The following is a 12,634-nucleotide window of genomic DNA, read 5'->3' on the forward strand; positions in this document are numbered from 1 at the left end:
AAGACACCACTTATTTTCTAATGGGAAAAGTGCCTTTCTTTGCATGAGGTCAGTAGATGTAGGAAAGTATTAGGAAAAATCTAGTGATAATTTATTGATGAATCGTTCAAAATAACTTTTCTTATTGAGAGGTTCATTCCTGGAGCCACAGAGTCACCTGTAAGTGCCGTGCTGGAACTCTGTCATTGACTCCTGGTCCCTCCAGATTCTAGCCATCAGTCTTCTTATGAAATCCTCCCAGGTCCCTTGGAAATCTGGTCTCATGGCCCATTGCTTTGAGTCACACCATGCCGTGTTACTCTGCCAGATATTGCATGAATGTGCTTACGATTGTCCACGTATAATTGCTAAGGCTGATTGCTGACCTTCAGGGCTCTATTCTTCATCTTTCCATGTCATGTCTTGCTGAAGCACATCTTTAATTCTTATCTGCAGCTGCTGGTGATAGTCTCATATGTGCTTCCTTCACTCGTGGCAAATTTCGTTATATGAAATTAGTGTTCCTCCATATCTGTCAGGGCCTCTCACGTCCTGACTTTAAAAACACACACACACACACACACACACATGTACTACTGCCTTCAGAGAAGGATCATTTGATCGAGAGTATGCATGAAGATTCTAGAAATTTCAAGTCAGATCCTTCCACCAATCACTTCATACCAGGTACTGTAGTGAAACCTCTTATTGCCACATGCTGAATAAGCACGTCTGCTTTTTTTTTCCTTTTTTTTTTTTTTGCTTTTCTTCTGCTCCTACATCTACTGTTCTCTCTAAGGAATGTGTGCAGTTAGAACTTTTCATCAGCATTGAAAGAGATTAAAGTTTAGCTGGTTTAAACCTATTATTATATACATGGGGAAACTTAGGCCCAAAGAGAACAAGGGTCATACCAAAGGGTTCTCAGCATAGTGAGTGCAAGAGCCAAAAACAGAACCTTGCTCCCTCCATCCCCACCATACTGTGCTGCCTGTTATTGAGTCTGGTTCATTCTCTGAACCAGAAGGAGTCAGGACTATTTATCCATCAGTTTACTGAATGCTTTCCGTGTAGAGGACCAAGCCTAGGTATTGTACAGGATGCAGTTTTATGAACTGGAGCCCTGTGCTCAGAGACTTAGAGTCGCATGGAGAAGATCAGATACATACACAACCAACTGCCCTGCAGGGTGGTTAAAGCTACGTCCCTGTTTACCCGGATGCACAAGAGCATCGATTGACTCGATTCACTGGCTTGGCAACCATGTGTAGAGTATATCTTAGGTGTCTGGCACTACACTGAGTTCTGCAGGGGTAGAAAGTGGGAGACAAACAGACCCTGCCACCAAGAATTCTAAGACTTAGTACATGCCCTCAAATCACCATTATCTTAGATAGAAGTTAGAAAGTTCATAAAATACATAATAATCCAGTTAACATTAACATCCAGTTCAGTTTATCAGGAAAGGTTCCATTTGAGGTCTCTTGAAGGATGAACAGAATTTCACTGGAGGTTAGGCATTAGGGTAAGGTATAAGGTGTTTGTATTCTGGGGCAAAACTGTGGAAAAGTTTTAAGTAGGGGTTGCCATGATCTGGACTTTGCTTTGGGAAGATCTAATCTAGCAACAAGGATGTGGAACATGCTTGGATGTGGAAGGGGATGACGAGGGAGAGGACAGAGCCCAGGAAGCCTGGTCAGTTATTCAGATTATTGGTAACCTGAGGAGGCTGTTGACCGGGGGATGGGGAAGATCCAGGTTCAACAGACGTTGTGGATGAGGGTGGGCAGCTCCAGGAGCTGACAGAGTGTTAGGTAAGAGAGAGGAAATCATCAAAGATAATTCCAAGATATCAAAGAGAGAAGGTGAAAAGGAAATAATGAGAGGAACAGAATACAATTCAGTTTTGTACCATGAGGAGTATGAGATACCAGAGGTAGACCCTGTGCAGACAACTAACATTGAGTTATAAATAGGGTACTGGAGTAAAGCAGGATGACTTGAAATTAGGGCTAGCAAATGCTTTGGCCAAGAGGGGCATACTTTAAGCCATGAATGTAGGAGTAAATTCAAAGAAGATTTTTGTTGAGAGAAAAAAAGAAAATAGAACCTTGGGAAATATTTATATTGAGTGACAAGAAAGAGAAAGAAAATGAAGAACCCGCAAAGGAGGGAAAGAAAAGATGGTCTAATATATAGGAGGAAAAGCAGGACAGTGCAGAGAGACCAGCAGGGAGAGGAAAGGTAGAAGGTAGGCAGTGCGGGTACTGCAGCCTCCCAGAGGCTGTCGAGAGAACAGAGTCCAATGCATCACGCAGACACCTTAGAAAAGGGTTCAGGAGCACACAGAATGAATGGAGCACCAACAGTAATGAACCAGTTTTTTTTAAGTTTAATACTTTAAAAAGAAATAATGAACAGGTAATGCAAAAGCAGGGTGGTGAATATCTTTACGATACAGCAGCCCTAAGCCCATTTATAGACTGAAGAATAAAAACCAGTTTTAAGGGAGACTCTGCAATTAAACAGGCAAGGTGAGAGAATTAGATCTCTCATTTTACAGGGCAATTAGGATGATAAATATATGTAAAGGAAATTTGAAATCACTACCCAAGCCCAAAGAATCAGTAATTTTATTACATTAGTTCTTTCTCTACTTCTTCCCGACATTGGTTTCTCTTCCCTGTAGCTAATAAGAATCAGTGTCTTGCAAAAATTGTTACATCCTCTTCGGATGACTTCACAAATGTTCACTAAGCCTCGGTAATCTCTGAGTATTAAGTAGAGGACAGATATTATAGACTTTGAGCCTTTAACTTTTCTAAAAAATTTTAAAACAAGTTATTTCAAAGCATAATCCATTTTTTTTAAATGCCACATTCTGTGACTTTCTTTCATGATAGATGCAATTCAAGTAGTTGCTAATAACAAGCTTATATATGGTTCTCATGTACTCCTGCATTGTCACAAGACATCAAGTTCATTATTTATGGGGCATTTTTAATTTGTTTATTTAGTCTGTATTGTTCTCTTTGATGGTTAAACACATCCCTAAGGCCACGGTCCCCTGGACACACAGTATCTGCAATTACTCCTACTTCAGGGTGGTGCTCTGGAACCAACTAAATGAAATCTTATTTCGCTCTGCTATTAAATTACTGTAAAACTAAATAAGAAAATTATTTTCTCACTACTAGAAATTATACAAACAACCACACGGAGGAATTTTGAATACGAGTTTTTATAATTTCACAGGGAACAATGAATTCATAGTTGACGTCAAAATGGACCTTGAGGAGGTTTTCCTTTCCTCTCCAACTCCAAAAAAGAATTTCCTCCGACTCATTTATCCTCAGTGGTTTTAGCTAGGTTCGTGTTATCCATTTTATGCCAAGATCTCATGCAGTATTAGATGAGGGCATGCATAATTTTTAAGAAAGCTTGGTGAACACCACGTGAAGAATTTCAAGAAGTGGTAACTAAATTAACTTTCTCATTCAGTTTTCTGCTGTAATGATTTCCTTTCCTGTATAATCACTTATTGTCTCTTTGCCTTATATCTCAACCGGTACTTGGATATAAAGGAGATAAGGAAAGAAAGGTGTATATAAATTTGAGCTACAGAGTGTAATCCCATGTCTCATGGAAAATGCACATGCAAATTCCGAACTTCAACCATGAGAAGTTAACCCCATGGAAAAGGAAGTATATCTTTTTTTTTCAGGGAAATATTGTAGGTCTCTCCAGGAAGGCCTGAATATTTTTTTCCAATTTTAAGAACCCCCCCCCCCCCAATGTAGCCTATTCCATTTTATTCCTGACATTACGTCCCAGAGGGGTGATTGGATTCTAGGCTCCTGAAGCAGCCTCATAATCCTTGGCTGACATGCTGAGTGGCACTACCCAGCAGACATGGTGTCCTTGCATAGTGGCACAGGCAGAGACTTTAAGCAGAGTGTAACCCCTCCCTCCAGGGGAGGAATTCCTGAGCTGGAGGCCTTAAACTCCACTGGCACCGTGACTGGGCCTCCCTCTCAGAGTCTATGAACTTCCTAAGAAGATAGGCACACGCGGACGCATGCCAACGTGCGGGCTCTTCCTGGACACGAGTGTATAACTTTGCTTAGATTGGGGTCAGAGAACTAAAAGAAGGAAAGAGCCACAAATCCCAGTCAGAATCTACATCCTCAAACCTGGCCCCCAAGAGTAAACCAAGAAGCAAAGGAGGGAAAGTCCGATGTGGACTGACTCCTGAAGCTCTTTCGGGTTCTCAGTGTGCCCGCAGGGCAGGGACAGGTATGCTAACAGACCTCGAAAGCTATTTCCTGAACATGTTGATAATGGACTAAGATTCGGACCATGTGTTGCTCTGAAAATGTTTTCTTACCCCTTGGTCTGGTTGTTTGCCCTTTTTCATGTGAACTTCAGCCTGTGCATGCAGTTTACGTGCCTCTACTTAACCTCCCTTTGTTTCCATGTCCTCGAGTGCATGATGAGAATGCAAATAGTATCTATCTCATAGCATTATTATAAGGGTTAGAAGGAATGCTATATGAAAAGCCCCTAAAACAGACCAGACAGACAGCACTCAGCGAATCTGAACATTAGCTATAGTTTAAGGGTTTTAAATTATTAAGTAAATATGAACTAAAATTGATGTGACATAAATGAAGGTTGTAGCAGGTGCTCCATCCCTCCCCCTGAGAATGACTGAGACAGAAGCCGTAGGTCTGTAGGAGGGTCTGTTCTTCACTTCAGGAAGTGGCCAATGCCCTTCTCCTTGTCTGTTCTTGGATTCAGACCTGGGCAGACCGGGAAGCTTCTCCATCATCTTTTTGCCTTCTTTTATTTCCCCATTTTTCTTGTGTTTTCTAACATTGGAAGAGAACTAATACTACTAAGTATCTACTTTTTGTCAAATACATTATATCATTCTTACAAAACACCCCATTTTACAGATAAGGAAACTGTGGTTCCGAGAAGTTAAAAGAAAAAAAAAACTTTCGGAATGTTTTCTTCTTGGTATAGGGAAGGTTAGGGTATTATTTACATTATAGTATAGTGTTAACCTATTAAGTTCCTATTTGTCTCAAGTACATTCTAATCAATGAGAGATTTTCAGATTACGGAGAGTGGAGTTGTCTACTGTCTGACCTCAGAATGCATTGTGGAACCTGTGCGTGCCTCTCTTGTGCACCCTTAGGCATCCTCTCACTGTCCATCTTCCAGCCCTGATACCTGAAGAGGCCAAAACATCAGGTCCTGAGAATGGGCAAACTGCTGTGTTGCCACATCGGACAGCCCCTTCCAAAATGATGCACTTACAACTAGAGTAATGCATCTTTTACCTGTTTTGAAAGACAGTCTGCCTGGTGGCTTCAGAGTGTTTTGAGATAAATCAAAATAGAAGTAAAGTTGCAAGAGTAAATGTGTTTCACTGCCGAGGAGGATTCTTTGAATCACTCAGCTCACTTACCTTCTTCCATTCTGAAGCAGTTCGCAGTAGTTGGCAAAAAAAACATAATCTTAAGAAATTCAGTAAGACCTGTTGGCTGATTGTACCTAGTGAGCCTTTCCTGTCCTGTGATGCCTACATAGTTTGGGGTAATGCTTGTAGATAATTTCAGACATTTGCTTCTCTCAACTCTGGAGCACTTTTGCTGCTGAGTATAGAATTCCAGAGACACACGGGTATGGAACTTGAGCTATAAGGCTTTTAGTAATAGTCGCAGATCAAGTGCTTAACTAGATTGTGTGCAAGTCCGTAGAAATCCCAAGTCAGAGCTTTAAAATAATAACTTACTGAGTTATGATTTCTACATCTCATATGCTGTATTCCTTAAATCACATGTTGATGGCTAATCAGCAGAATCCAAAGACACACATTAGATGATAACAATATTTACAGAGAAAATATACGTGTAGCTTGAAAAGTAAGGATCCTCAGGGTTGCTATCCCACCAAAAAAAAAAAAAAAAAGAAAATGTAGCCGTTGCAATCTGAACTCCCAACATTGTAGCCAAGAAAGGAATGAATATAACAATAGAGAGAGTTTTAAGACAGAACTTCTTGGTTAAAGGAGTCTGGACCTTCAAGAAACATGTTTGAGAAAGAGTCAGAAGAAATACTAGGTAAGACAAATTAATTATTCCTGTTCCTCGAGGAATATTCTAGCAGTTAAATTATTAAGTGCTTATTTTGGCCAGGTGGAAGAATTTGTGAGGGCATAAACTCTATCTTGTTCACTGCTGAACTCTTAACACCTAGCAGAGAAGTGTTTGGCCATAGTAGGTGCTCAGCAAATACTTATTGAATGAATAAATGAGTGAACGTGGTAGGGAGAACTGAGCAAAAGTGAGAGCATAGTGTGTCTGTGAGCATCGCTCCAGTTTGTAAAAGTACAGTTACTGATATTTTACCTAATTGTTTTCATTCAGCAGACCTACAAAACAAAGTGTATCACAGATACCCTCTGGTTTTTATGCTGGGAAAAGAGAATCCCTTTCTGTTGGATGTAGGCTGCTACATGTTTTGATTCTAGTAGCAATATGGCAGGGTTAAGGTCGACTTTGTAGAATAATCTGGTGCCTGTTTTTGATAGATATCATGCAAATAGACACTTATTTTCAAGATGCTCAAACAGATGATTAGGGGAAAGTTCCAGCAAACCTTGAAACAACAAAAAGGAAAGGTTTTCCCACTCCCACTTCCCATTACTGTGCCATCCTGCAGAGGTTTCTGCAACCCCACAGCCTCCTCCTTGCTGCACCCTTTTCCCAGGTGAAAAAGCTTTGCCTAGGAAGGACAGCGTGTGACTGTCAGTCTAGCAAGGAGACAGTGCTTGAGAAATCCACTCCACACGCAGTGCTCCCAAGCCCCTCTCACGGGAAGGACATGATGTGATCTGCAGCAGGCAGAGCTGGCCCAGGGAAACAAGAAGTTGGCGTAGAATCCTGGGGCCCTCATGCTGGAAGGGCCTTCCAGAGAGGACTTCCCACCCACCCTCCCTCCACTAGCTGGACAGTAGAAAGATGTGTCAAAAAACAAATTCCTGGATGAACACATGGAGGATTAAATGAATGAGAGATGAGTTCACGCCTCCAGAAGTCCCCGCCATCCCACTTGAATAGAAAGCTAACTTTGAAGCCACTCTGTTCTCCATAGCACGGTTTTGTACATACTCAGCCTTGGAATATGGTTGCCATCTGCTGCCAGTGCACAGGACTAAGGAAGTATCCGGGAGGGTAGGAGGAGACCAGGCGGGAAGAAGAGAGACACTCAAAACGGGCTAATGATCTCCTTTGCGTTGGAGTCTGGGTTTCAGAACATCAGTCCCATACTTCAAGAACAAAACGCCAGTGTGTCTTAGACCACACCAGGCGCCGGCACATCAGATAAGACCTGCGCTGTGTGGAGCTCAGTCACCGAGCCTCAAGAAGTACTCAAAGTGAAATTAAAGGAGCAAACTGAGGAGACTGAAAGGAGAAAGGCGTAGCTTAAAACACAATCAGGAGGGCTCTGCAGATATGTGTCTTAGGGTTACAGTAGTTCAGAAATGAATCTACTAATTAAAGGGCTAGAAAATGCTATAGATCCCAGGAATTTAAGGATCTTAGAAGAAATGAGACATTTCTCCATACGCTCTGAATACCTGGCGATCCTTTAGTAGACTCTCAGGGTGAAAGTGACCTGGCTGTTGTGCACTGTTGCAGATTTAAACAGTTGATTAAGAGTTACAGATGGCTGTACTAGAGGCCTGGGTGGGTGGTCCTTTAAAAGCAGTAAAGGCTGTTAAGCAAAGCCAAGTAAGACCAGAGAGCATCTCTGCAAGGCAGTGACTAGCTGTCGGATCTTCCTAGTTTCCCTGATATTATCTGTATAAATTGTTGGTTATGGCACAGAATCATATTGCTAATTTATATACTGAAATGACATGCCAGCAAATAATTATTAATCTGGGGATATACACTAGTGAAAAAAAATTACAGTTAACTTTGCTTTTGAAAAAGGTTAACTAGTTGAAGGCAAGTATTGTTATATATTCAGTAGTAGTTCTCTATCTCAAGTTTGAGAATTTGCAAGGTGGGGAAAAAAATCCTTTTGGCCATGCAAGGAAATAATCTCATCAGAGATATATGTAATATAAATTTAAAAACATGGACAATCCCAAGCATGCAAAAATCACTTTAGGGAACACAAAATGATTGCCCAGAAGTATGTCACACGCAGTGCCTTGGTGTGGTCGAAACAGTAAATATTTGTTGCTGCGTGAGCTCTGGCCTTGACTCCTGTCTGCCATCAGGAACAAGTCACACAACTGTGACTCACCCATAATTAGAAGATTAGTAATGCCTTAAATCTATCTTGTATACTGTTTCTCTTCTTAGGAACCCTCTAGGCTTTCAGATTCTATTTTATTTGTCCTATAGCATCCTTGTGAAACACAAGCTTCTTTCTTTTACACGTGGGATAATTGGTCCACAAAGGAATAACTTAATTCTTTGTCTTTAAATAGGAAATGATTGATAACCATTATATGACACAGCTTATTGTACTATTTTTCACATGATTTCAGGTTTCCCAAGCAAAGGACATATTTTATTTCTCATTATTATTTTTAATTGGTTTTCAGAAAAGTTGAGATAAAAACAGAATTTAACAAATATCCCATGGAGATATTTGGTGTTCTCTTTTCTTTCAAGAATAAATTAAGACCATCTCTGCCCCTCTCTCCTGACTCTCTCGGCAGATAGCCGGAGTCCCATGCCAATTTTCAAATGAGTACGCCTTCATTCTAATAGCGGGATCACAGTCCCCCTGACTGAGGAAGCAGCCTTGTAAATTCATGTCTGGAATCTGCAGAAGTTACTTTTGATTATAAACTTTAACAGTTGACCTGAACCTTTTTAAATAGTACTAATATGTGACCTGGTTGTGAGTTCAGCAATAAATTTATATCCAGTATGTGAAAGGCCAAAGAGAAAACTAGTGTCTTTTTATCATCTCTGGTGACCCACACTAAATATTGCATATTTACTTTGTAAATGAGGACACCCAGTGGCCACCAAGTGAAAATATTCTAAACAATCCCTGACACTGTTTATGCAAATATAAATACCCATTATCAAAGCTGATTGATAGATAATCTCTGTAACATCTGTTACCGAGCAGTTTACCTTCACTAAGTTAGGCAAGAGTGCCTGGAGTTTGGCCTGATCACTTTTATATCACATCACAGATTGGCTGTCTCTTCTCACTTTGAGTGGCAAAATTCCACTGAATTTTCTGATGACAGGAGGACCCAATGAGCTGTCTCTTGGGGGAAATGGAACCAAAGAGATGGAACAGTATGGCATGTGTCAGAAATCACAAATGAAGGAGCACAGATTGTGGGAAATGCAGTGAACACATAAAAAACCAATTGCCTTAGACCTTGAATTCATACTGAACACTGAACTTCCCTGATGAGAGGGGGTACGGTGATAAAGGACAGGGTGAAGAGCATTACCCAGAACTGCAGGGGCACAAAGATCCCTGGGATTACATCATGCAGACATAGCTCAGGGGAAAGGTGCACCCTCAGGGCCCACAGGGTGCCTACTTGTTGTTAGCATGTTTGTGATGTGTGGTGGAGAGCTGAGCAAGTAAGCCCTCAGACAAGACCCCCTCAGTGGGAAGAAGTGTGCTGGGCAGTGTGAGGGATCTGATCATTTGTGATGGTAGTTGTACTTATAACAAGGCAAGGTGCTAGCCTTCGGGAAGCTGGGAGTCTTCTTATAGAGATAAGGTGGGCACAAATGCAGAAAAATGGAAAGGCACAATAATCAATAATATACTGTTAAGGACTGTTAGAAAGTTCAGACCTATCCTACAACATTCAGGTACAAGAAACATTTCCTTATTTCTCTATAGAAAATTAAACCCAAGGCCTCTATCACTAAGTTAGCAAGAAATTTTGTCAAGTTTTAGGGCTCCCTTCCCCTCCCTAGACTTATACAAGACTCATAAAATCTAGGGATCAGTCAGATCCTTAGTCTTTAATGGTCTTCATCATCAACATTACTTGTCTACCTGACAAAGATGCCATTTTGGCTGGTACATCTGACTGCCCGGTACTACTGTGTTAGTTGGGTTTAGACACACACTTCACAATGGTCCTCTCTGTTGAGCAAAGGCCCAGCCCAAGAGCATCACTGTTCCCCTCAACTGGGTGTCTTTCTATGTCCAGTCTCCAAAAGTGTGCCAAGCAATCACCCCAGCTGGAGTCGTGTACAGGCAGAGACCTCAAACCTTGGCACCTTTCTCATTTGAGGAGAAGTTGATTCTTTTTCTCCTCTGTCAGGCCACCTCAGTCTAACTCCAAAGCACCCGTGTCCCCCACCTCACCCAGAAAGGGCCCAGCTTAATTCCCCATAGAGGACCTAGATTCAAAAAAACAAAGCCTTCTGTCTTGGGCCTTTGTTTTTAGGGCTTAACTTCTGATTTGGGTTCTAAAGTCACAGGTCCCTGGAGTAAGGGAGCCCAGAACGGTATGGAAGGTTTGGTCTTTCTCAATCGCCTTATTATTATGAAAGTCTTCTAATTCCATGGGGGAAAACCAGAAATTAATGTTTCAGTTTACTCCCTCACCCATCAGTGGGAACTAGTTAAAGAGAAAACTCAGGATGGAGTTCAGTAATCAAAGAAGGTTCCACAGAGAAGGAAGAACTTTGAATAGGGTTCTCAAATGGTACCTAAGATTTGGTAAAGTAGAGAAAGCACAAGAATCTCAGAACTCAGGACAAATTCAGCAGGAGAAGAGAACTAAGAATGAATGCAATACATCAAGAGATGGCAAAATGTCCAACTTCTTAGATTAAGGCAGAGATTTTATTTGGGGAAAATTGAGAAAATAAGATCAAATCGGTGAAGTAAGTCAAGATAATTAGAATGTTACCTATAGCAATAGAAGACTCTTACAGCTTAATATCTTCTTTCCTGTAATATGTAAATATTATAATAAAATACTATATAAGAGAATACATCAAGAATATACTAAAATAAAAATACAATACCTTACTCCTAATGAGAATAATTACAAAGTATGCCTTCCACTTCATTTACTTACCAGGGCTTCCCAAGGTTTTAAGTTCTGACAACAATTATTTAGACTCTTCTTCATCTCAGCATGAGCCAAAAAGGAACTTACATCTTATTTTTTCTTAAGGAAATCCTGTGCCTGCTTCTATAATGGATCACCCTAGGTGGGCTGTTGAGATGTAGTTTCTGCTACTTTCTTAAACTGGCCCACATCAAATCACCTCTGTGCTTCTAGCTTAACCAGTCACCCAGCAAAACAAATTTACCTTTTTCCTTGGCTTTTCCTTGTTACTTTGAGATAGAAGGCCTTCATTCCTCAGTAGGTATCTACAGTCTATCATGGCTCAAGTCCACACTTGCTATAGAGAAAGAGTTTAGCCCCCTCCTACCAACAAACAGCTATGCTTAAAAACCAGCTGTCACAATGGAAGCAACTTATTTTTTTCCAGGGAGACACAAGCAAAGAGATCATTTGAGCATGAATCTGAAGATATGCTTCAAAAGCAGTTTCAGAACAGTAAGCTACAGAGGAGGTTCTGTGAATTGGGAAGCTCTGTGATTAGTCAAAAAGCTTTTTTTAAATGATACTATAGGGTTCTGTTTTCTCACTTATTGAAGTTCAGACAAAAGTTTTCCCAAGGTCAAAAAATTAATTTTTTTTTTTTTTTGCGGTACGCGGGCCTCTCACTGTTGTGGCCTCTCCCGTTGCGGAGCACAGGCTCCAGACGCGCAGGCTCAGCGGCCATGGCTCACGGGCCCAGCCGCTCCGCGGCATGTGGGATCTTCCCGGACCGGGGCAAGAACCCATGTACCCTGCATCGGCAGGCGGACTCTCAACCACTGCGCCACCAGGGAAGCCCTAATTTCTTACCTAACTATACTTCATCACCAGTTGATGATATTTTCCAAAAGAATGCCATTCCTGGGAGTTATGCTGGATCTTTGAACTCACTGAAGTTAAAATTTTGTTTTTCCTTTAAAAAATAAGTATATGATGATGCAGAGATCAAAAAGGTGAACAGGTTAGTAAGTAAAAAGATGCTTGTTTTTTTTGTTAGGTTGGGTTTTTTTTTTTTTTTTTTTTTTTTTTGGCTGCATAGGGTTTTGTTGCTGCGTGTGGGCTTTCCTTAGTTGTGGCGAGCGGGGGCTACTCTTCTTTGCAGTGTGCAGGCTTCTCATTGCAGTGGCTTCTCTTGTTGCGGAGCACGGGCTCCAGGCACACGGGCTTCCGTAGTTGTGGCTCACGGGCTCTAGAGCACAGGCTCAGTAGTGGTGGCTCACAGGCTTAGTTGCTCTGCAGCACGTGGGATCTTCCCGGACCAGGGCTTGAACCCGTGTCCCCTGCATTGGCAGGGGGATTCTTAACCACTGTGCCACCAGGGAAGCCCAAAAAGATGCTTGTTTTTATATAAACACTGTTTAAGTGTATAGTTTCTTCTCAAGAAAAATAAAGGACCTAATTTATTAACTGTGCATTTGAATATATGGGCCCTTCTTTAAGGCCTATCCAAAGCAAGTTCAAACTGCATCCTTTGTGAATTTAAGTAGATCATTTTGTTCATTTTTTTATCCCACC

At 41.2% G+C, this 12,634-nt stretch overlaps 1 protein-coding gene across 25 annotated transcripts in view; it reads left to right on the top strand.

The window, feature by feature from the left end:
* The window catches only part of ZBTB20 (zinc finger and BTB domain containing 20), an 812,397-nt gene that overhangs the window by 764,461 nt on the left and 35,302 nt on the right, over positions 1 to 12,634 (top strand). The window contains exon 1 of one of the 25 annotated variants that reach the window (XM_079921762.1): positions 2,022 to 6,110. The exons of the other annotated variants lie outside the window; for them this stretch is intronic. Coding sequence (XP_079777888.1) covers positions 6,080 to 6,110 — 31 coding nt within the window. The 5' untranslated portion in view covers positions 2,022 to 6,079. Of the gene's footprint in view, positions 1 to 2,021; positions 6,111 to 12,634 lie in introns of those variants that run through there. 25 annotated transcript variants of the gene reach the window in all.

Source organism: Stenella coeruleoalba (genome assembly GCF_951394435.1).
Source record: "Stenella coeruleoalba genome assembly, chromosome: 5".
Classification (NCBI taxonomy): Eukaryota; Metazoa; Chordata; class Mammalia; order Artiodactyla; family Delphinidae; genus Stenella; species Stenella coeruleoalba.